Source organism: Lipotes vexillifer, unplaced genomic scaffold, assembly GCF_000442215.2.
Source record: "Lipotes vexillifer unplaced genomic scaffold, Lipotes_vexillifer_v1.1 scaffold4, whole genome shotgun sequence".
Taxonomy (NCBI): domain Eukaryota; kingdom Metazoa; phylum Chordata; class Mammalia; order Artiodactyla; family Lipotidae; genus Lipotes; species Lipotes vexillifer.
This window is the reverse complement of record NW_006785876.1, coordinates 4,994,442-5,018,305: the sequence shown is the minus strand read 5'-3', so window position 1 is coordinate 5,018,305 and position 23,864 is coordinate 4,994,442. Positions and strand designations below refer to the sequence as shown.

At 52.3% G+C, this 23,864-nt stretch overlaps 2 protein-coding genes across 3 annotated transcripts in view; one reads left to right on the top strand and one right to left on the bottom strand.

The window, feature by feature from the left end:
• Positions 1-107: 107 nt before the first annotated feature.
• MRPS18A (mitochondrial ribosomal protein S18A) lies at positions 108-15,616 on the top strand. Of its 2 annotated transcripts, XM_007458275.1 has the most exons (6): positions 108-245; positions 7,048-7,079; positions 9,526-9,633; positions 11,998-12,121; positions 12,353-12,422; positions 15,202-15,616. In XM_007458275.1, exons 1-6 carry the CDS (start codon positions 134-136, stop codon positions 15,344-15,346), a joined length of 591 nt encoding a protein of 196 aa, XP_007458337.1. In that variant the 5' UTR covers positions 108-133; the 3' UTR covers positions 15,347-15,616. The 2 variants fall into 2 exon arrangements, with proteins under 2 accessions (XP_007458337.1, XP_007458338.1); XM_007458276.1 differs by lacking the exon at positions 12,353-12,422 and having other exon boundaries at positions 15,202-15,367.
• Positions 15,617-16,045: 429 nt separating this feature from the next.
• The window catches only part of RSPH9 (radial spoke head component 9), a 13,851-nt gene continuing 6,032 nt past the window's right edge, over positions 16,046-23,864 (bottom strand). Inside the window, exons 3-5 of the mRNA XM_007458274.1 lie at positions 23,496-23,625; positions 22,871-23,017; positions 16,046-16,264 (exon numbers count right to left, since the gene is read on the bottom strand). Of these exons, the coding sequence (XP_007458336.1) occupies positions 16,104-16,264; positions 22,871-23,017; positions 23,496-23,625 (438 nt within the window). The 3' untranslated portion in view covers positions 16,046-16,103. The remainder of the gene's footprint in view (positions 16,265-22,870; positions 23,018-23,495; positions 23,626-23,864) is intronic.

Genomic DNA, 23,864 nt, shown 5'->3' with positions numbered 1-23,864 from the left:
AGGAAATGGAAGTAACGGACAAGAATAACGGAGCTAGAAGCCCACAGGACGCAAACGTCCAGCCCACCACTGCGGCTGCGCGCGCGCCGTTCCGGAAGCGGAAGTGCACAAGAGGTCAGCGTTGGTTTTCAAGATGGTGGCCCTTAATGTGCTGGTGTCCGGCTGTGGACGGCTGCTCAGAGGGCTCCTGGCAGGCCAGGCCGCAACCAGCCGGGCCCGGCCTCCAGCTCGCGGGTTCAGGGAAGGTGAGTCCTGGGTCCCGGTGACCTCCCAGGGTTGAAGAAGAGAAGCAAAGGTTGCTTCCTTCTGCTTCCGTGCCCCCTTCCCTCCCTTTCCTTCGCGCGGTTCCGAAACGCCGGAGATGCTTGGGCTCCGGGAGTGCTTGCAGATCCCTTCCAGACCCTGATGCTGTTACTTTGATCTCCCACCCATCGTGATTGTCCTCATGCGTGGGGACGGGGAAGGGGGATGGAGATCGGAGAGAAAAGCCTACTTAGTTAGTAGGGGCAGAAGAGAAACCTGTCTCAGGGTTCAGGAAAGTTTTTGGTTAGGGTCTGCATGTTAATTCTCCGTTCCGTATTCGCCGAATCGCCGCCTCCTTCATTAAAGAATTCCTGCGCCATCGGGGAAGGACATCTGGATAACCTCCCCCGGGCCTCCCTTTCCAGTTTCTCATCTGAAAATGCTGTAATCTGATGGCAGCTTTTTCTGCCTGGGCCGCTAGTCTGAGAAGTGGAAGCTAAGGTGGAAAGACCATTGAACAGTTGAAACAGAGGCATATGCTGGATGGTGGTTTTGCTTTTCATTAATCTTAAGTATGGAAAAGCAGCCTGATTCTAGTATTGCACCGAGAGCTTACTGAAGGCCAAGTGCTGTGCTTCAAGCTGTTAAGGGATTCTGGAGGAAAAAAAATATAACCCTTTTCCTGGGAATTTAGGTTCTAATAAGGTGATACGATACACTCCAATAAATGTAAGTTAGTTATTAGGTATTTACAAGCAGAAGTACGGGGAGATTAGGTTACCGGCAACAGCAAACCGAATTGGAAGTTTTCATGAAGGGGGGTGTGTCTTTAACAGGCTCATAAAAGGATGGAATCTGGCAGCGAGTGAAAAGGTCTTTCAGGACATAGTCTTTGTGCACTGCTGGAAGCAGGAAAGGATGAGTGATGTGCAGTAGAAGTGAAGTGGCTTTGTGTGTGTGTGAGTGTGTGTTTTTAAGATCTGGTGTAGTACTGACCAGCATATCCTTGAACTAAAGCTGAGAAGAATCCAGAGGAAAATAGTGATCATTTTTGCCAGGGGGACCATAAAAGTCCAAAAAGAAGAGCCTAATGAAGAGAGCATTGGATTTGTCTCAGCAAAGGTCTCTTTTTTTAGCTTTCAAACAGCAATTTCAATAGAATGGCATACAAGGAACCCAGTTTGGGGAAATGAGAGAGATAGTTCATGAAGAAATGAATAGGTGTGTTTGAAAAATTTAGCTATGAAGGGAAGATGGAACATGTGCTAGAAAGAACAACAAAATCCAGATACTGCCTGGTTAGCATTAGATAAACTAATTCATTGATAAAGAAAGACAACAAAGAGGTATCTTGGATAAGGTGTTTCATCTGTTCCCATGCTGCAAAATAGGCATATGCCCATAACATTTTTGAGGGCGTCTATCAAGTGTCAAACACTAACGGCTGCAATGTACTCATCCTTTACGAAATCAAAAGTTGAAAACATTTTTTTGCTATGTCCCCAGAGGATAAGCAAGCAGAAGAGTTCTGATTTTTTACAAAGGAATATTTGAGATTAGAATTTTTCAGTTGGAGAGTTTGTGAAATGCTGGGCTGTATGATGAGATGGGTGTTTGAAGTCTTCCTTTCCATAAACACCTGGTAGCTTCTCTGTGTCACTGTCAGACCTAAAGGCTAAATAATTGAATTTATGTGATCTTACATGAAGGCATTACCATATTCTATATTTTTCTTGAGAACCACCTATCTCCAAAGCCTTTAAATGAAAACAAAAAACAAAAAAAAAACTTGATGTTCTATCCATTATGTGTAAGGCATAAAGAATTACACATAAAGCTAATTTTGACTGGTCCCAGCTGCTATATTTGACACACAAATAATATTGTACACATAGAATTTAAAGTCATGGAGAGGAAGCTGGGTGTCTTGCTGAAAATATTCAAGCATTCTACTTTTCAGAGTATCAGATAGCACTTCCTTAATTCTAGTCAGAGTTCATGGGCACTCAGCACCACTCCTCCTGCCTGTAGAATCTCTCTGTCTGAAGCAGTGATTCTCAATTGCGGGCAGTTTTGTCCCTCAGGGAACATTTGGCAATGTCCAGAGACATTTTTGGTTGTCACAGCTGGTGCTCATGGCATGTGGTGGGTAGAAGCCAGGGATGCTGCTAAGCATCTTCCAGTGCACAGGATAGCCTTCCACAACAAAGAACCACCAGGCCTGAAATATTGATCCTGCTGCTGTTGAGAAAGCCTGGTCTAAAGTTTGACAGAGGGACACACGAAACCAAAAAAGATAATGACAGAAGAAGCAAGACTAAAGGAAGACAAAAAAATGGAAGCTGTGGTTTACTAAGTGCCTGCTGCAAACACTGTGCTAGGTTTTCCACGTACTCTTATTCAGTCTTCTCAACAATCCTTAAAGGTGAATATTACAGGCATTTTTACAAATGAGGAACTCCCGTCCAGAGGTGTTGGGTAGCTGCCCAATATCACACAGCTAGTAAGTAGTAGAGTTGGAAGAACAGCCAGCACTTTTCCCTCCAGTAACATCACCTTGGTATTCCATAGCAGGGCTTCTGCATGGTTCCCTCCCTTCCCTGAAAGCTCTTGTCATTTAACTTGCTGGAGACCATTTAGTTTCATGATTGATACTAGCAGACCTAGCAAAGGTTAGACCTTGTTCCTGCCTTGTCACTCTTAGAGCCCTTGTGAAGGAATGCATTTAAAACAAGAAAAATAAACACATATGACTATCTGAATTAACAGTAATGATCTATCAGACCCTCAGAGCAGAGTGTGTTGAAAAGGAATAAAGGCTGAAGGGAATTTTCTTCATCTTTTCCTAAGGGAGCTTTCTGGAGGACTTAGCATTTCAGATGAGGATATGCCTGGCAGGATGGGCATCCTTATAGGTAAAAGCTTTGAGAGAGGAGTGAGCAAATTGGGGCCTTTAAAGAATTCAAAAGACATAGTCCAGGGACTTCCCTGGTGGCGCAGTGGTTAGGACTGTTCCAAGTGCAGGGGGCCTGGGTTCGATCCCAGGCCAGGGAACTAGATCTCACATGCATGCTGCAACCAAGAGTTCACATGCCACAACTAAGGGGCCCACGTGCCTCAACTAAGGAGCTGGCGAGCCGCAACTAAGGAGCCCGACTGCTGCAACTAAGACCCAGTGCAACCAAATAAATAAATAAATATTAAAAAAAAAAAAAAAAGACGTAGTCCAGAGTAACCTGCTAGTGGAAGGAGATTTTTATGTAGCAGTAAGACTCCTCATTTGAAGGATAGTGCAGAGGGACATTCCCTCAGAGGTCCAAGGGAAAAGGAAAGGGTAGGTGATGAGAGAATCAGAAAACTTTAGTGGCAGAATTAAAGATGAACAGAAGGGAGCAGAGCTTGAGCAAGGAAGGAGTTTGAGAAAAGTAGTCAATGGCCATACTTCCCAAACATGCGCTCTACTCCCTGACCCTACATAAGATTGTTGGTGCTGCCGTTTAGCCACCTTGCCATTCGGTTACTCCGTCCCTTCATACTCTACTTGGGACTTGGTTTCCATGGATCCTTTCCAAGAAGGACCTTGGTCCCTGGGCACTTCCTGCAGCAGTGCCCTCCACTCCTCATCATTCTGCTCTCCTCACTTCCTCCTTTACTAAACAGCTGGGTCTTTATCCCGCTGCAGTTCACTGTGTCTGTGTTTATGTGGCCATTGAGGTCTTTTTGCGTTCACTGCAATCTCACCTCGATGCTGTTTGCTCTAGACTTACACTTCAGTTATCTTGGACTCCATCCTAGGTGAGTATTTACTGAAGTACTCAAAGGACCTCTTACGAGGCATGGCCTTTGTTAGAGTGAGATTCCCTTGCTTGGTTTAGTTCTCTTTTCTCCTCTAGGGCAAAGACTGTGTGTCCTAGTAGGCTGGAGCTCTCCATATTGGGTGGAGCCCGGCTGTACACTCCATGGGTACTCAGCAAATGTGTTGCCTCCTGTGGCACAGATTATTTGATGTGTATGAGAAGTGCCTATCTTAGAAGATTTTGGCCCTTCATTCTAGTTTAGGAAACTGCCTCGTATCTTTCCTTGGTTTACTTGATACAGCCATATCTCAGAACGCAAGAGCAATTCCATCTTTTCCTAAACAAGTTTTCAGTTAGGGACTAACAGTTTTTTAGTCCAGCTTTTCTTAGCCACCCCTACTTCTCTTGAATGGAGAGGAGGCCAGGAACAAATGGATATCAGGTTTTGTTTGGTTTTGACATGTTTTTGTATGCATGCTGAAAAGCAATACTATTTTGATTCCTAACTCCTGTTTTGAGAGACTTGAAATCTCCTAGGGCCTCTTCAGGCTCCGGTGGGCCCTCTGCCCCTGCACTGAGACACCGCCCTAACCAATCTCTGTCCTGTATGAGTTCTCCAGTCATTCCTTCTCATTTGACAAATTGTCTCTATTAGATAAGCATCTGCCTATTGTTTTACCCACTGACTTACAGTGAGATGATTCACTGGCTCAGAGTTGCTGTGTGGGGAGCTCATTAACAGTGGAGCTTGCTACAGGGCTTTGATCTCTCTTCCAGGGGCCAATGGAATGACTTCAGGGTTTGGTTCTTTGCCGGGAGTGATGTGTGTTTTGCTAGACTTGTTTACTTGATGGTTAGGACCCAAGTGCCTCCACCTAGAGGGGAAGCACATGTTTGTCCGCTTCATTTCAGGGCACTGTTCTCACGCTGACTTCAGTGGTACCAGGGTGGGCCTCTTCTTTTGTTTCCTATCCGGATTCTTAAAAACTCGCCCCCCACCTGTTGTTGCTCAGATTGGGTCACCCTCCGTCCCTCTTCCAACTTGGTTTTTGCAAATTTGCAAAGTTTCCAGGGTGCCTGGCAGCCCTGCTGGGCTAGGGCTGCGTCCTTCTGCCTCCCTACTTCTGTAGATGACACAGTGCAGTGACCATCTCCCTGCAGCTGTGCTGGCCACCAGACTGAGTACCAGTTTGAGTCTCACCCACATCCCATTTAGGCTGGTCTCTCTTCGAAACAAGTTGATCTGTGCGGTGACACATTTTCTCTTAGGGAGAGAAACCTAGTTTGTCTTTGAATTGATTAGTATACAGTGTTCTCTGGAGAAAGCCTCGGGGCTTTTCTCTGGCCATTGTTACTCCTTTGTGTGTGTGCAGTTGAAGTTGAGAGGCTCTCAGGTTGGTTGGTTGAAGTAATGAGTCTTTATGAATGGCCTTGCCCAGAAAACAAACGGGGGGACAATTCCAGGCAATCTGTGTCCAGTTTGGTGTCAGTCACAAAGCTCAGTGATCACAGGTGCTGCTGTGGGCCTCCGGGTGGGTTAGAATTGCCTCACTTTTTTTTCTTAGACATTTTCGTTCTCTTTTTACTGTTTATTTTTTATTGCAAAGGCAGTACATGTTTATTTTAGAAACTTCAGAAAATCACCTCCTCCCATCCCTGAGGGAAAACCAGGATTACCATTTAGGTGCATAGCTGTAGAGGTCTGTGAGCTTCCTGTAATCCATGTCTAATTGTGTGTACACTTACAGACATGTTTCCAGGGCAAGGTCCGTAACTTTCATTAGATTCACAAAGTTAACCTTAGGCTCTTTCTAATCTGGCTAGGGCTGAGTAGAACTGATTGTGGTAGCCAAGCTACTGTTAAAATATGGTTTTACTATTTGGAGAGACAGTTTGAAGCCTAGTATGTGCACTCATGTTTTCTCTTACAGTAGTTAGCAGTCAGAAGGGCATTATGAGAAGTATTTTGCTCCCTAGCCTTTATGGAGCATCTGCAGTATGCCAGTTCCTATGCTAAAAGCCATGGCTTCTTCTCTAAAGAAACTGGGAGACCAAGGAGAATCTCCAAGAACTTTCTCTTTGATTCTATTTGCCGAATGTGGGTTATTAGCTTGGTTCTTCCTTTGGATATTGTTGAAGTTGTCTTTCTGCATCCTGGTTAAGTAAGAGGAAATATGTACAGCCTGGCTTGCGTGCCTGTGTGCGTGCGACTTAATTGTCTTGCCCTCGGGTTCTCTTCTGACTGCCTCAGTGAAGAGCTGAGGGAGGCCCTCTCAGTGTGGAACTGCAGCACTCTCTGCAGTTCTGCCTGGACCCCATATCTGCAGGCCCCTCATTCCCACCTCTCCCATCACCCCTCTCCAGTGTGGATAACAAAATGCACCCCTGCAGGGAGAGGAGAGGATTCGACTCACAGAGCTGCCCTTGTACAGCTTTAACACAAGGCTCTCAGGATGTTTTAGGAGTGAACTGGTCTCATTACCTATCCACCATGGGACCCCTGGAGCAGTGTTAGTTCGGTGCTGTGTCTTAGATTGTAAACTCGTCAAGGTCAGGAACCATATTTGTCTGGTTCTCCTCATGAAAGAACATATGCGATGGGTATTTTTGAAGGTCTTTTAGCGGCTTCTGCCCACTTCCCACCCCCCACCTTCAACCCTCAACTCTTAGGCCATTGTTGCTAGCCACAGTAGGGCAAGGTCTTGCCAAGTACCTTGGATGGAACCAAGATGAATCTCAGCTTAGAAAGGCAGAAACAGTGTGGAGACCCTTAATCCCTGACAGGTGATATGACGTGGGCATCTGGGCTTGCCCCCGCCCAGCCTCCAGGGCACAGAGCCTTGGCACTGGGAGGTGAACCCTGCACACTTCCTTTTCCAGGTCAGGGCTGTGGGAGAGTGCAAAGAGAGGGCTCCGTTTTTCTGCATGTGTAGAGTTTGAGCTGTTACTTGAAACTCCCTGTTCCTTATTAAATGGCTGACCTAGTTTTTCCCCTTTATCTCTGTAGTGGTGGAGATCCAAGCAGGGAAGACAACTATAGTAAGTATCGTCGAGTTGGCCACTTCTAACATCGTTAATGCTTGGAGCTGCCTGGCTGCTCCTCTGAGGGAGGGTGGGAGGCCCCAACTGGACTCCTGGCTTCAGGATCTGCTCCCTCTGTGACCATAAATCCCACAGTCTACTATTTTCAACCTGTGTGTGAGAGTGTGGTTAATCAGGAACAGTTGCTGTGCCTGGACTAAGACATCTGTTACTTGATTAAAGTGACCCTTTGTATGACAAGAGCTCATAAGTATTTGCTGATATGTTCTTTTGCAGGTGATAAGTCAGTTTTCCAAAGGGGAAAACTAAGGTAATGACAAGACTAGAGAGAGTAGACCCCGGGCGAGGAGCCTGGATCTTTCCTTTCTGCCTAGAATGACTAAGCTACTACTCCTTCAGTGATGTAGTTAGAAGGTGACACTCTCTGGGCCCTGGGCTCGTAGCTGGCACCCTGTCTTCTCTGTTGGTGAGAAAGCTAGCACAGTTCTTCACCCACCTACTCCCCCCCTCCCTCACTGGGCCCATCTCACCTCCCTTCCTCTGGGAGTCATGGGGCCTAGATTATCCTATAATCCCTAAAAGACAAACGTTGTTTTCACATGGCCTTCCACGCCTCCAAGAAATCCTCAACCACTCCACCGAGTTCCCAGAAGCCTCTGTAGCTTCCATGTCAACCAGGGATTTAACCCTCTGGCAGCCAGTCAAGATCAGTCCTCCCTAAGGCCTTCTTATCCCCAGGACAAGCCTTAGGGTTCCCTCTTTGGGTCTTCCCCAGAACACTCCCTCAGCCTTTTCACTGCTTAGCCTCAAAACAGTTCTTTCTAGGGGGATCCCATTCCCTTAGGGCACCTTTTTTGGTCCCCTTATCTAAAGCCAAAACAGGTATTCACCCTTTAAACTCCATGCTGGTGGAGAGAAGCACATCTGGCTTTTGAGTGTGAAGAGTGTTTTTCCTGTGGGGCATGAATTTGCTATTTGTGGAATGAACACAGAAGTATGTGGCCCCATGAGAGCCCTCGGGGGAGGTAACCCAGCCATGCCTGGAGAGGCGCTGCCATGGCTGACTTTGGGTATTACTCTCCAGGGTCTCACTTTCTTCATCAGTAAAATAAGATCATGATTCCACCCTCACTAGGTTGTGGGGTTAAATGAGATGATACATGTGGACCATTATTAGCACAGAGCCAGGCCTATAGTGGGGAGTCAATAAGTGTTAGCTCTCCCCCACCAGGCCCACCTTGACGCCCTCCCAAGTCCTTCCATGTGCCTGCACATTTTCCCTAGCGCACCTCTCCCTTTCTGGCATAGCTGTGGTGGCCTTGGCAGAAGGGTAGTAACAGCACCCTGCACGGCCAAGCCTTGCTTCTGGCCCCCTTTGCCTTCTGCCAGTTCTTCCCTGGGAGACAGTGTTGCTTCCCTCCCAGAGTCTCTCAGACCTGTCCCAACATCACACAATCTGTGGCCTCAATCAGCAAGGCTTTCTAAACTTCCCTTCTTGCAATTGGAGCTGATGCCCAGATCATTGGTTTATTGAGCTTAGTAATTCCAAGGCTGTGTCACAGGATACAGCAGCCATGGAGGAGGTCACTTCACATGTGGCCTCAGCATGGTTTGAAAGGTGGCATCCAGAGTGATAAGAGGAGGAGGGCAGGGGAATGTACCCTCCCCTCTGTGTTTTTAGAGAGAGCGGGGAGGAGGAAGAGCGCACACAGTTGTCTGCTCGTATAGGCCTAGACCAGCTTTCCCAGCCTGGCGCTGCTGCCGTTTTAGACTGGCTGGTTCTGTGTTGTGAGTGAGGGCTGTCCTGTGCATGTAGGGTGGTTAGCACCTTCCCTGCTAGAGGCCAGTAGCACTCCATCCCCCCGTGCGGATGATCAGAAACGTCTCAGACATTGTCCAGTGTCCCCTGGACCCTGTTTTTAGGCAACCCTGCCTGGTTGAGAACCACTGGCAAAAACTTACCTCTGTCAGATAAAACTGGAAACTGTAGTTTCCTCTGAGAAGGACATGCAGGATGGGAGGGAGACTTCCTTTGGACTCCACATCCCTGCACAGTTTGAAACTTTTTACCATGTGCATTTATTACTTTTTCCCAAAGGAGAGAGAGGGAAGCATAATGTTCTGGAGTTTTTTGTCTTTTTGAGGAAGGAAAGGTAGCATTCAGCTGATAGAGCAAACCCCTCCCTCTTGCCACCAGCATTAAGTTCAGTTTCTACTACCCTTGCAGACCATCAAACCCATCTCTGTGGCTACTCCAAGGTCCATTGTCCAGCAGCTATGGAATCAGCACCACAGTTCAGGCAGAGAGACCTGTTGTTAGCTACTCGCCTGAGGCCCCCAGAGATGAAGTCTCACCAGCTCTCCTACCACTCGGGGGGTTGTTTGAGGATGAGAGGCTCTGCACAGCCCTCTCCCTCACAGGCTCTCTTTCTCTGCCTTCTAGATTGAAGGCCGAATCACAGGGACTCCCAAGGAAAGTCCAAATCCCCCCAACCCCTCCGGCCAGTGCCCCATCTGCCGCTGGAACCTGAAACACAAGTATAACTACGAGGTGAGTCTGGGCACAGACACACATGTCTGCGCGTATTGGAGCTCGTGTTCCCTGTGGGCTTAAGCAGCATCTCATGGAACCACCAAGACAGAAGCATTTTGTCCAATTTTAAAAATGCTCAGGCTCCACCTCCAGATGATTCTGTTGGCCTGGGGTGGAGCCCAGTGATCATTAATTTTTAAAGCTCCCCAGGTGATTCTAATGTGTAGCGAGGGTGGAGAGTCACTGACTTAGTTCGTGGTCTGGTTGCGGTCGATTCAGACCACCAGGGCCCTGGAGCCCAGTCTCATAGGGCTGTGTTCCCAGGGCGGTGGAATCAGAATCTGAGCTTGGCTTTCCTCCTTTTATAATGAGGGTATCTCTGGAGAGTCCTTACTGTGATCTGGGGATACATCATTCTCTTTCCATATTGGAGCTACAATTGGAGCGCTGTTTGCTGTAGGTCTTCTAGAGCTGTTGTTTCACAGAGAGATGACAAGAGTGAACAACAATAGGTGAGTTGCACAGGGTGCTGCTCTGTGTGTAAGCACCTATGGGGCATAATTCACTTAGTTTTCACAATATCCCTGTGAAGTAGGTACTATTTTCATCCTTGTTTTACAGATGAGGAAATTTGAGGCATGAACTTGTTAATGAGCAAGTTAATGAACTTGCCTCAGATCACCCAGCTAGCACACTCTGGGGCTACAAAACCCAGGCAGAGCCTACGATCCCAGCTACTACTCTATATCATGTCTAGAGATGGGGCGGACCTGGGGGAAAGGACGCAGCCCTGGAGAAATCCATACTTGTCCTTCAGCATTCTATTGGTGACATTAAGCAACCCTGTTTTTAGGTTTCAGGTGATTCGGACTCTGGGCCAGTTTGACCTGCAGGTTGTCCCTGTGCCCCTCTGTGGAATGGGATGACTAAGGGCAGAGATCCCGGTCAGGTGGTCAGAGCAGGAGAGGCCACATGTCCACGGGATCTGAACAGAATGACCCAACTAATCCCCTGGGCTGGGAGCCTTGGCTTCAGGCCACCTCGGGGTGGGGGTGGGGGTATTCTTTTGACCTGTCCCGGCCCTTCCGCTGATGGCCACCTGGAGTAACAGGGAACTTGCAGGCCACGGGGCACTGCTCTCAGCTTCTTGTGACATGGAAGTTAGTGGGGTCCTGGCCATACTTAGAATCCCAGCTGTGAATAGAGAGGTGAACCCCACACCTGCCTGATCACCATGGGGCACTCTTCCTACGAGCCATTTCCAGGAAATGGACTTGGCTTTGTTTATCAAGCAGAAGAAATCCAGTCCCTTCCAAGGTAAGGGCTGAAGTTGTTTTCCTTTTACTCCTTTCTGCTCAGGGCACTGCCACTTTGAGCTGCACAAAGCTGTCAGCCTTCTTGGCAGCCGGCAGTGGGGGCATGGGGCTGTGAGACCAGTGTATTATCCCTGGATAATCCAATCCAAGTTCTTTTCATCAGATTCTGGAGATTACAGGGGTGGCATTTGGGGGCCTGGGTCCCCCAGGAGCTTTCCAGTGATTAAAACAAACCTGCCGTTACACAGCGAGGCACCTGCCAGGGCAGCGAGTCAGTTTGAGGACCAGGACCATGGAGACAGGCATATGCCAGGCCCCTCGGGTCGGGTGGGCGACTTTTCTTTAACCCTCTCAGCCATCCTGTGAGAGTTGGGAGGGGACGTGGTCTCTCTTGATTCTAATTCTTAATTCTTGACTCTCTCCTTGACTCATCCAAAGCAGTCTGATGGGTCAAAGGAAGCCCAAGAATACATTTACATCTGGTCACAGGGGGCTTAGAAGATGTGGGATTTAACCTTGCAACCTGGCCCCATCCTCAGCTCGTTGCTGCCTGGGGCTTCAGAGGGCACAGCACAAGGTCGAGGGGCTCTCTGTGGGTCTTCTGGGCTGTGGCATGTAGACTCTGGGGGCGGAAATGGTACAGGTTTTCCCTGTTGTTCAGAAGTACATGACATACCCCCACCCCACCCGAGGAGGAGAACACACCTTCCATCACCAGGAAAGATACCGTGGGTGCATGAAAGCTTGTTAACCTTGAAGAGTTCCTGTCCTCTAACCTAGGCTATCGGAAGACTTATCTCATGGAGGAGCTGAGAGGACTCTTGGGGTTGGTAATGGGGTCAGGAAATCTTGCTAAGTTGGGATTGAACCTTTGTTAGGGTGGAGATAGCAGGCCCGTGTGCAGAGCTCTGTGGGGAGGGAGTGGCCTCAGGTCTGTTCCGGGGGAGCCTCAGCCTCTGGCAGTGCCAGGGTACAGCAGCCTCCCCTGGAGGCCACTCAGCCCTGGCTCCCCAGCAGCAAGTGCCTGTCCAGAGCACCCTCATCTCCTGTTTTCCGTTTCCACTAGGATGTTCTGCTGCTCAGTCAGTTCATCCGGCCACACGGGGGCATGCTGCCCCGAAGGGTCACAGGCCTGTGCCAGGAAGAGCACCGCAAGATTGAGGAGTGTGTGAAGATGGCCCACCGAGCAGGTAGAAAGCACCTTGGGCTAAGAGGGGCAGAAGCGGGCTGTGGGCACCATTTCCACCCTCCAGCTGCCCTGTGTTCCAGCCCCTCCTGAAAGGGCAGTGGGTATCCAGAGGCTTCATTATACTCACCCACCAGTGCCAACCTCCCACCCCCTTGGGCTTTCCCTCCAGCCCCCAAGAGCTACACAGGGAGATGCAGAGACCATCCCCTTAAATGCTTTTCTCTCCACTCAGGTCTGCTCCCAAATCACAGGCCTAAGCTTCCCGAAGGATTTGTTCCAAAGAGCAAACCGCGACTCAACAGGTAAGCAGGTAACCTGGGCTGGGGAGGCTCTCTCCTGGAGCTCGTTCCACAGTTCAGGAAAGCTGGAGCATTCCGTCCCTTCCAGCCTGAGCACCCACCCCATCAGTCCGACCACTGTGTATGCTTCTGTTACCCTCCCCTGCCGGCCTCAGCCTCTTTCCTTGTCCCTCCCCAGTAGGGCACTTAGCACAGAGGTAAGAAGGGTAAGAAGGTCGTTGGACATTAGAATGTGCTAATCTTCTGTTTATGACATCATACTGAGTTGCTATGGGAATGTCAGAGCACTTCTGCAAACTTTCAGTAATAGCACTGGGGTTATTAAAGGGCAAAATGAGGCCTTAGAAATAGAAATGGGAAGGCTGTCTGGGGCAGGGCCACTGTACATAGCTGCGCAAATCGTACACTGCAAAACTTTAAAGCAGCATCCAGGTAGACTAGATTGTGAATGGTGCTCCCTAGAGTTGTGCAGTTAACGACCTGCACAGCTGCACATGGCATCCCATGAGGTCCTGAGGTTTTATAGAGGAGGAGAGGAAGTCCCCTAGGCCCTAGAATCAGTCAGTCTGCCTTTCAGCCTAAGCAGGGTGGCCCCCTCTGGTGTAGAAATAGATTCCTGTCTAACACTTAAACAGCTGTCTCTGACATTACCACACTCACATACTCCTAGAACTATAATACCCCCTTGTTGAGAGTAGATCCAGGTCTGTAAACTCGATGTTGGTATTTCTTCTTGTTCTCCCGTATCGTATCAGTAAACCCCCTGCCTTCAGCCTGTCCCACTGCCACTGGAATTACACTCTGTGGTTAAAGCAAAGCAAGATACCCCACCCCCAGCAAATCTCCTAGACTGATCCCCAACAGAACCCAGGCATGGAGGATGAGAGGCCAGGCAGATACAGCCATGGATTGCTGGGCTGGGGGTGCAGCTGGGTCTTCACTGACGCCTCGCCAACACCCTGGCCCCTTGCCCATCTCCACCTGCACCTCCCACACTGCTAGCTGGGCCATCTGCCAGCAGCCCCGGAGGAACGGGACATATTAACCTCTTCCTGTCTTTCCCAAATGTGCCGTGGACCTTTTGGGGGTTGAGCCCACCCCTACCCTGACTCGTTAAGAGACAAGCAGCAGGCCTAAGGACACAATCCATCCTTCCCTCAGGCCTTTGAAGCAAAGCCAGGCTCCCTCCCATATATCCGGTGTCCTTTAACGTGACACAGGATTGATGATGCGTGGCGGCTCTTGGGTTGCAAAGGCCACCCTGGGGAGGAGAGGGAGTCCTGGCTACATGGGAGGCTGATTCCTTACAAGGGACTGTATGATTCCATCCAGAGGTCCTTGAGCTGCCATGCACCGGCCCAGGCTGTGCCGGGCCCCGGGGAGCCATGCGTCCTCCTTCCCCACTCCTTCAGGAGAGGTAGGAGGAAGGAGCCTTGGTTCTTCTTAGAGCTGGAGTGTTACCAGAGAGCCGTCCGGAGGACCTCAGCCCCCTCCCCTGCCAGCTGGCTGCTCCTTGTGGCACAAGCATCAGGCCCAGGGCCAGCTGAATCCCAGCTTCCCTGGGGTCTCTCCAGGGTGGGAGGGGCAGGGAGCCTTTAGGGCAGCAACTATAGAGAGCCTGGTGAGCCTCGGGATCTGGGGTCTTCAAACCCAAGGAGCAACCCTTTGGGGGAGGCTGCTCCCACACCCCACCTCTTCACCCACCCTTCTGAAGCCTGGGAAATGCCAGCACAGGGGCCTGCCAGGTCCCAGCACCACCAAAGGCATCCCTGGGGCCAGCCCACTGCACAGAGGCCTCCCTGCTGGGGCACTGACAGCCACAGTGGACATGGGGCAGCCCTCTCCTGCTGGCCCACCTCGCACGTGGCATGGAGGCCAATACCACCCACAGCTTTTACTTCCTCTCAAAGCTCAGAGCAGAAGACACAGGTCCAGGGAAGCTCAGTTGAAATGTATAAATCAGCAGTCATTTTTTCACTCTTAGCTAAAAATTTTCAGCCATGGTTATTAATTTTTTTAATTAAAACCTCTCATTTGAGGGTCTCTAGAGGCGGCTGGGTTGAGCCCTAACCTAGTGTGGAAGCAGGGGAGGATCCTGGCCTTTGCCATGGCTGAGCTTTCAGGACGAAGGGTGGGCCTCTCTGGACAGGATCCAAGTTTCGTTCTGGACGGAGTAAACCCCAGTCCCAGCCGGCATGAGCCACTTTTCCGGGAACTATCAGGGCCTTGCTGCCATCCCCAAAGGAGGCAAAAGGACTATGGGTGGCAGCCATCTTTCCCCACCCCACCCCCTCCTGCTTACAAGAACCTTCCTGGCCCCCATCATGGGTTGGGTGAGGGGCAGGGATCCTCTACGAGTTATGGCTGCCTAGGCTTGTTCCCTGAAGGCTGGGGTGGCAGAGTAAGCCAAGTGGGGGAGAGGGAAGGATTCCTCCAGGCCCTTACATCAGCCTCTCCTCTCCCCGTGACTGGGCCACAGAGGGATGATCTGCTCTCTGAGCAGCCTCTTCCTCCACCTCCTCCCCCAGCAAATACACACAAACACTGACGACTCATAAAGATCCAGGAAGCGTGTGGCCTTGTGCTGCCTGACCCTGGCCACACACACCTGCGGCAGCAGGAGCCCAGCCCATCTGTTTACAGCATATTCAGCAGTTGCTCCCAGGAAAAGCCCTTCTCCTCAAGCAAGGAAAGCTGGTGAAAGGGTTTGGTTGGCCAGGTGCGGCTTGGGCCTGAGGCCATGCCCACGGTGCCGCAGCCGCCTCTCGCCCTCGCTCCGCAGGTACCTCACCCGCTGGTCTCCCCGCTCCGCCAAGCCCATCTACAACAGAGGCCACCGCTGGAACAAGGTGCGCATGGCTGTGGGGTCCCCCCTCCTGAAGGACAACGTCTCCTACGCGATCAGGCCTTTGGTGCTGTATCACTGAGAGCACGGCCTCCCGAGAGCCAGCCCTGAGCTCATCCTGCACTCCCACCCCATCCCACCAGGGTGGCCCGGCTCCTCCAACGTGGATGGCACGAGGCCTAGTAGGTCCAACACCAGTGCCCTGGGCCTGCTCTGCAACAGAGCTGGGCGCTGGGTGCAGGTGGGGCAGTCGAGTCCCCAGGCAGCTGCTGTGGTCTCATGACTGGCCTGGGCTCGTTGCTGGTCGACAGGAGCTTTGCCCACAGGAATGTTATAAACCAGGCTTGTACTCACCCACTGGGTGTGTGCCCACTGCTTGGGAAGTGCGGGGGGCTCGACCCGTTTCCCGCCAGTTACCGAGCATTGAGTCACTGATCTCTTGTGATAGGCCACGTGAATGCAACAGGGGAGTTCACGGGCCAAACAGGTTCCCTTCCTCTCTATTGACAGCTGTTAGCTTTTTGGCCAGGGGGCCTGCAAGGAGGAGGTAAAGTTAGGCTGCCTGGCCCATGTGCAGCTCTCATCTGAGTCCAAGAAGCTGCCCTCCTCAGAGGGCTCCTGGCTGTCACCTCCCCCCAGGCCATTTCCTCCCACCTTTCTCTCTCGTTAGCACATTCCAACCCTCTGCCACTTGCTCTATTTGAGCTGGGCCTCTCCTCAGCCTGGACACCAGATGGAGGTGGAGATGAGGGGAGGCAGCAGCACAGAACAAACAGACCAAATTCACTGGACTTTATGAAAATACTGTTTAGACTCTCCAGACTCCCCAGGCAGCCTTCCTACAGCATGAATGGCAGGTCGATGTTCTTCTCGCCAGTGCCCACGTAGATGTAGCCATAGTTCTTGGTGCGAGGAGCGTGGTAGAAGGTGAGACCTGGCCAGAGCAGGCTGCGCAGCACCACCAGGGTGTTGCCTCTCTCCATCTGGATGCTCCAGGACCCTGAGGAGGAGCAGGAGGCAAGGCCTGGGCACTGTGGAGGCAGAGCCCTGCTGGCCATGCAGAGGCCCCAGGCTCCGGGCAGCCAGGCCCGAGCATTAAGGTCCAGTGAGAAAGGGGAAGACAGTTTAATTATCCCGGCACTTTACTCCTTCTGATTGCCTTGGAGCCGTTTCACTGCTCATTAAAACCACTTCCAGAGGGAGGGCAAAGGAAATGAAAAGAGGTAAAACTCAAAGCAGTCCGTTTTGTTCCTGTCAGCAAGTCTAGTGAAAGGTTGCGTGGGGGAGGAAGCTGAATCCACAGTGCACAGGCAGAGGGGAGCTGGGGCTGGGCTAGGAGAGGCTCCAGTCTCCCTCTCACCCTGCGCTAGGGGTGCTCACTGGTGGCCTTCAGTCCTGGTGCGCTTCACTGCTGTTTGCCATTTGCTCTCTCTTCCCCAGGCCAGAAGCCTCTGCTCTGAGATGGATGAGACCTGACCAGGCTCACATAGAAGTGGGGCCGTTTCAGGCCTCCCAGCTCAGTAGCCCTTTCTGGCAGCCGGTAGACTGGGAGCCATCCTTGGCGGTAGGGTACTTGAGCTGCAACTAATAAGCCTTTGTCTGTCCTGGGTTCTGCCCTGGTTTTTGCTCCCCAGACGGGAGCAGCCCAGCCTGGGGCTGAGCTGTGCAGCCGTGAGGACTTGGCGGGAAGGGCCTGATCCAGCTCCAGAACCGAGGGAGGGAGCCGTTGTGTGGGAGGAAGGAGCCTGGGAAAATCGCCTCTGGATGCAGATCTGGAACTTCTATTCCCCTGCGCACTGAGGCCTCTCCCGGCCCAGCCGCAGCTCTGCTCCAGGCCCTGCCAGAAAGGCAAATGCTTTGAAGGTTTTGGTGCTGGACCAGCCAGTGATGCGCTGAGAACTGCGCCTAGGCCTTCATCAGCTGCCAGGTCAGCCCGGCTGCCCAGCTTCCACTGCCCCTCTGCCCCCAGGCCTCCTCCAGCCACAGCCCACCATGGTCACTCCACACCCAGCAGCCTCGGAGCTCAGGTCCCACCCTCCCACCCTGAATCCAAGAGACCTGACCACCAGGCACCCCTGGCTCTGATGGCAGCTCAGCCCTACTCAGGGTGCCAGCACCTGCCCAGGTCAAAGCCAGAGCTTTTGGGGGGGGTGTAGGTCAGCTGGCCTTGGGCTGCTTAGGGAGAGGCCACCTGGAGGCCACCTCAGCACTGTGCAGTGGCATGCACCGAGTGCCACCACCCATGCGTGAGATGATGAAGCAGGAGGCAGGCCCACTCGGTGCTGGCCAGGCAGCACTAAGAAGAAAGGTGTTCCCGGGTTCCCAGAGCTCTGGGTGGGGCACTGCCTAGGTTGGGAATAGGGGCAGTATCGGGAATGGGGGCAGTATCTTTCCTGGTCAGAGAAGTGGAGAGTATTTCCCCTAGCTCACAGCTTTCCTCTGCATATCTCCACCTCAGACCTGCCCGCAGAGTTCTAGAGGCCTTAAAGGCCTGTTGCTTTCCCAGTCACTCGTTTCAGAAAACAGATGGCCTAGGGGTAACCGGAGAGGGGGTGTGACAGAACAAAGTGTTCCCAGTGCACTTCATTCAGCGTCTGGCCAGAAGCACAGGCCCCCCCAGAAGACAGCCCCTGTTAGCCCCCCCCTGCCAGTTCCCAGAGCATCGTCTGGGGTGTCCCTCCCCGCCCTTGGAGACCAGGGCCACACAGCCCCCCTTGAACTGAAAAAGGTCAGGCTCTGCCCACCTAGGGAGGGCAGCTTGCAGCCAGATGTTGCCCTGGAGAAAGAACTGGAATCCTGGAGTCCCCCGGCCCAGACCACAGTCAGCAGTTCCCTGTTGCTGGCGCCTTGGCACACCCTGGGCGAGGGCTGGGTCCTAGCCTTCCCTGGCACCAGCCTGCCCACCTAGGGTTTGGCCACCAGGGGGCCCAGGCTCATCAGCAGGGGCTCTCCCCACCCCACCCAAGAGCAAAGAGAAACTGATGGGGATGCTAGAGAAATACATTGCTGCCTCCAGGGTGGGGGCCGGTGCTGAGCAGGCCCAGGGTGCTGGCCGAGTACAGGAGCGGCATGTGAAGTGGCCGGCCAGCCAATGACACCACCTCCTCCCTCCCTTGCATTCCTGTCACACTCCTTTCCTTGTCCCTGGCGCAGCTTGTCGCCCAGGAAACACACACTCAACATGCCAGGAGTCACGTAGTGTCTACCTGGGAAGCCAGGCGCTTGCTGTCACCTTCACCCGCTTTTCTCACGGCACCTGCTGGAAAGGCTGGGCCCAGCCAGCCCCCACTTGTGGGACTCCAGGGAAAGCAGCCTCCTGCAGCCCTGGTGTTTCCATTCACAGCCCCTGGTCTCTCCCGTCTCCCCAGACCTCCCTTCCGGTCCCCTGGCAACCACTCTTCTCCACAAGCGCTCCTCTTCGAGGGTGTGGTGGGAGGGATATAAGCTGGTAAATCAGGAATGGGGCCTCCTGCATCAGGAGGAAGATCCAGGGCCTCACCCGCCTTGCCAATATGGAAACCTCAGGCTGGGGTAGGCTCATCATAGTTATATTCTCCTGCCCGCCAGGAAGGAAGGCAGCAAAGCTCTGAGATTAAGTTTGAGGAGTAGAGTGTACCGGGCTGGGGTTCAGGGCTGTCCAGGGGCAGCAGATGGCTTAAACCGGTCCTCAGACCAGCACCACACAACTTGTCACACACACAGAAATGGCCATGGGCCCCTTCTCAGAGCAGCCACTCCCGCCACCCCAGGGCCACAGTGCATGGGAAGGGGGTGGGGAACCAGGCGGAAGTGTTCCCAGTCTTATTGATGAGCAAGGCCAGGACCCCCGGTCCAGAAGACCGAGCACCTGTCACCCAGGCTTCCACAGGGCTGGAAGGGAGGTGCCACCTGCACATCCCCCAAGAGAAGGCTGATCCCGGACACCGTGTTCCCCAGCCCTCTTCAATGCTGTTCCCCTGGTGCCCCGCTGCTTTCCAGGGAAGCAGGCCCCTTGCTGCCCTCTGCTGCCTGAACTGGGCATTGTGCTGGAGCCTCAGCGGCCCTGTGCTGAGCAGTTCCTGAGACCTGTCAGCTCTGGCCCAGAGTGGAGCAAGGAGAGGCGCTCTGCCCTCTACCCAGCTCGCTCTGCTTCCCAGGACACCTATGACTTCGCTTGTGAGGCACCTTCTATTTTACTTTTCTGTTTCATTTGATCTTCCCAAACCTCTGTGAGGCAAAGATGGTGTCTTGTTCCCAACGGCGTCTCTGGTGCCTGGTACATAGTAGCTGCTCAGTGGCTATTATTTGCTGATAGAGTGGAAGATTAAGGAGCATTGAATGGCAAGAGTACTGCCTAGAAATCTGGCGTCCTGACCTGGTACTTCATGTGTCACCTGACAAGAGCCCAAGCTCAGAGAACTCTTAGCTGTTGCCCTGTATCCACCAGGAGGATGGTTCCACTCCCAAAGCCCTACTCCCACACAACTCCGCAGACCCCAAGGCACAGTTAGGAGGGCATTAGTGGCCCCAGGCAGGGCCAATCTAAGCCATACCTGCTCACAGATGACATGAAGTTCCCCTGAACAATTGCCTCAGACCCAGAAAGGAAACTGATCCTACCTGGGCAGAAAACGCCTCCCAAATTCCACCCCTCCAGCCAGTGCTGGTGTCCCAGGGAACTCTTCCTCGGGGTTTTGGCCTCACTTAGCAGCCCAGCCATTCTGGCTGCTGTCTGCCTGATGGGGCAGCCTCCCAGCCGCTCCTTTTGCTCTTTCACTGGCAGATAGGGAAGGAAGTCTGGGAGCAAAGTCAGAGTGTCTGCTCTCCCCCGACCATCCACACTTTTACCCCCACACCATGGCCCCCATCAAGACATCATGAGAAAAAGCTGGGCCCGACTTCCTGGAGGCTTTCTGGTGTTGGCTCTGGGAGGAAGGGAGCTGGAGGCCCAGAAGCTGTGGAGTTTCCCAAGGTCAGGCCAGGAGCATCCCTCCCCTCAGGCCCACACACACAGGAGATGTCAGGAGCCCTCAGCCCCTAAGGCTCCAGGACTATGGCAAAGTGTGGGGGTGGACTGGGGTGTTGAATCATTGGTTGATGCTTCAGCCCTAACGCCCACCATTAGGGCAAGAAGTCTAGGCTCAAGGGGGAGGAGGCGCTCTTGTGTTAGCCACCCCCCAGTAACCCAGCGCTGTGGAGGGATTGCCTCATCCGTCGGCCCTGGAGCATCCTGCTGCAGGTGAGAAGGCTGAGAAGTCAGCACCGGACAGAGTTTTCCAGCCACATACTGAATCAGGGAGGAGGGGCTGCTGCCACCAGATTAGGGGCTCTAAGAGGACTTTTCTGCATCCACCATTCAGCCCATGGTGCCAGGTCCCACCACCAGTGTTCCTGGCTCCCTGTATCAACCAGGGATGTGCAGCCCCCTCCGGCCTTGCCAGGCAGGGAGCAAAGAATTGGGGAGGTAATGGGAGTCTGGGAAGCATGTCTAGTGGTTGAGAAATGCCCATCCCCAGTATACCTTCTTCGTCTCCCCCAGAGGTCCAGGACCCCCTTTTCTATGCTCAAGGAGGGTTCACTCTGGAGCCTCCATGTGTTGGAGGCCAGAGTAGCCACTCTGCTGGCAGTCCTTACCCACCTGGGACCCACGGCCCAGCCCCTGGGGCACTGCAGTAGCCCTGAAACAGCCTCCAGATCCCTGGCTTTCCCCTTTCCATCCATCCATGCACCACTGCCTTGTTATCACAGACCTGCTCACAAGCCACCAGCAGCTCCTACTGCCTTGGTCTACGCCTCCTACCCCTTGGCCTTCTAGGCTCTCCTAGGCCTGCCCGACCCACCTCTAAGGCCTTTTTGCTACCGACAACAAGATCAGTAATAATTATTAATTTTTACTTGAGTCCTTACTCAGTGTGTTAAGCACTACTGTAAATGTTTTGTATATGTGTTAACTCATTTAATTCTCATAACAACCGAATGAGGTAGGAAGTATTACTCCCCTTTTACAAATTGAGGCACAAGGAAATTGAGGGACTTGCCTGAGGTCACCCAGCTAGTATGCGGCAGATTCAGGATTCCAACGCAGGCTTTCTGGTTCAAGAGCCCTTTCCTTTAACGACTACTGCCGTCCCACCCCTACCCTGAGTTCCAGCCCGACTGGGTTGCTCATTGCTCCTCAGAAGCGTTTCCCCTTAGTGGTGGGGGTGACTATTGTCCTGCCATTCCCAATGTCCACTTAAAATGAAACACCATCTACTTGACACCATAGTTAAGGCCAGAGCCTTGGAGTCTAATGCTCTAACCCTTAACTATGTCCTTGGGTTTAACTCTCTGAGCCTCTCTCTGTTCCTTCATCTATAAAATGGGGGTAATAGTATCTACCTCATAGGTCAGCTGTGAAGATTAAAATGAGATAAGGCATGGGAAGGACAGTACAAAGTCTGGCACACGGTAAGCAGTGTCATTGCTTTTATGAGTAGTTACTAGTATCATTATCTTTGCAATCATCAACAACAGATCCCTCCAGTTCTCAGAACACCAAGCATGGGGAGGGAAAGAAGCAAGGGTGCTGAGTCAGTGCCTTGGGTCTGGCCCCCGAATGCCCAGAGCCTGGCACCTGTCCTGGGATGCAGCATCCAAGCAAGAACATCTTCCAAGGACATGCCCGTCTCTACTGGTGGACCCCAGGAAGGAAATGGGGTCTCTGTGACTCCACCAACTGCTGGCTGTATGCCTGGGCCAGGTGGGACCTGAAGCACAATAAGGCCTCTGGAGACCTCCCTGGTGGCACGGTGGTTAAGAATCCACCTACCAATGCAGGGGACCAGGGTTCGATCCCTGGTCCGAGAAGATCCCACGTGCCGTGGAGCAACTAAACTCATGCACCACATCTACTGAGCCTGCGCTCTAGAGCCCACGAGCCACAACTACTGAGCCCGCACACCTAGAGCCTGTGCTCTGCAGCAAGAGAAACCACCGCAATGAGAAGCCCATGCACCGCAACGGAGAGTAGCCCCCGCTCGCTGCAACTAGAGAAAGACCACACGCAGCAATGAAGACCCAACACAGCCAAATAAATAAATAAATATTTTTTTTAAAAAAGGGCTCTGAAGTTGTATGTTTTATGATTAAAAAGTACAACCACTTAACAGGAGGCAAATGTATAGAACTCATTTCCTTAGCAGGTGACCTCAGCAGGCCGGTCAGCACCCACTCACTGAGCACCAGCTGTGTGCCAAACACTGGATCCAACCCTGAAACTAACCATTGCGATGTATGTATGGCTAGTATTTTCAGGGGTGTTTTCAGAGATGTTTTGGGTCGGGGGGAGATTCCCAATTTGCCTCCATTCAAGATTGGTATGAGAATCAAAAGAAACACTAAGAGACTGCCTGTCTGTGGAAGCACATGGAAGACAATCCTTTCGTCCGCAAACACTTACCAGCTGTTTACTAGGAGCTGAGCCCTGTATTGAGCCCTGGGGAAGCCCCATCCTCAAGGCCCCCACAGTGAACCCCCAGTTCCCACCCAGGCCCTAGGTCCCACTCTTAGAGGAGAATGGCAGGTGGCACGGCCCACTGCTCTGACCTGGGGCAAATCCAATGTCCTCCAAGTAACAGGCTGTTACCTTTGGGGATGTCATGCTCCAAGGAGTCCATGAAGTCCAGGGAGGGGTCCAGGTCAGCCTTCTCAAGCAAGGTCTTGTTCTTCAGCTCAACAGGCTCCCTGAAGTGGAAGTAGGAACTGAGCTTCTTGGCTTCAGACGAGGACAGTCCTACAAAAGGGGCAGCAGGTAGGAAGTGAAGGTCATCCCCAAACCCCACGGTCCCCTTCCTCTATGACTGGGGACCACGTGGAGGGGGTTGCAGAGGAGTCAGTCAGCTACTGACCGGGGACTGAAGGGTGAAAAGGGAGCAGGGTTCTCTCAGCCCGAACTTGGCTCAGATCCTGCAATGAGGACAGACCATGGAGGAGGAGGGGAGGAAAAGGCGGGGAGCCCAGCACCATACAAAACCCCAGACCCAGGTGGCCAGATGCTCCCCCACCCTCAGGCATAAAAGAGTCAGGGTCCAGTGACTGGGTACCCCTGCCAGGCACAGATACCAGGTCATTGGGCACATCCTCCCAAGTGATGTGGCCACAGCTATTCTTTCTCTGAGAAAGTGGGCAGTCTCCCCTGGACTCCCAGGCATGTGTCCAACTATGCTCAGGAAGAGATGCCTTCTGGCCCTAAGAGATGCCTGAGAATTCACCTTCAAAGGTCCGATTGACACGGATGGGTCCAAAAGGGGTCTTAAAGAGGGCACCTCGGGGGATGACAGCCACAGCCTTGTCGATCTGGTCAATGATGGACACCAAGCGGATCTCCTCCTTGACCTGGACCTGAGGAGACAGGAGACAAGCCACCCTGCCAGGGCGCTGTGCCCAGTCACCCCTGGTGCAAGGGCCTCAGCATGACCATCTGATTTGGGTCACCACAGTGTAGATGCCAGGTCCATGGAAAATCACGATGGTGAGTCCTCGCCTTCCCGCCCTCCGTTCCTTTCTTAAATTGGCGATGAGTGCAATATTTAAAACTTTAAAAAAAAAAAAAAAAAAAAACCCTATCTCATTTCCTCCTT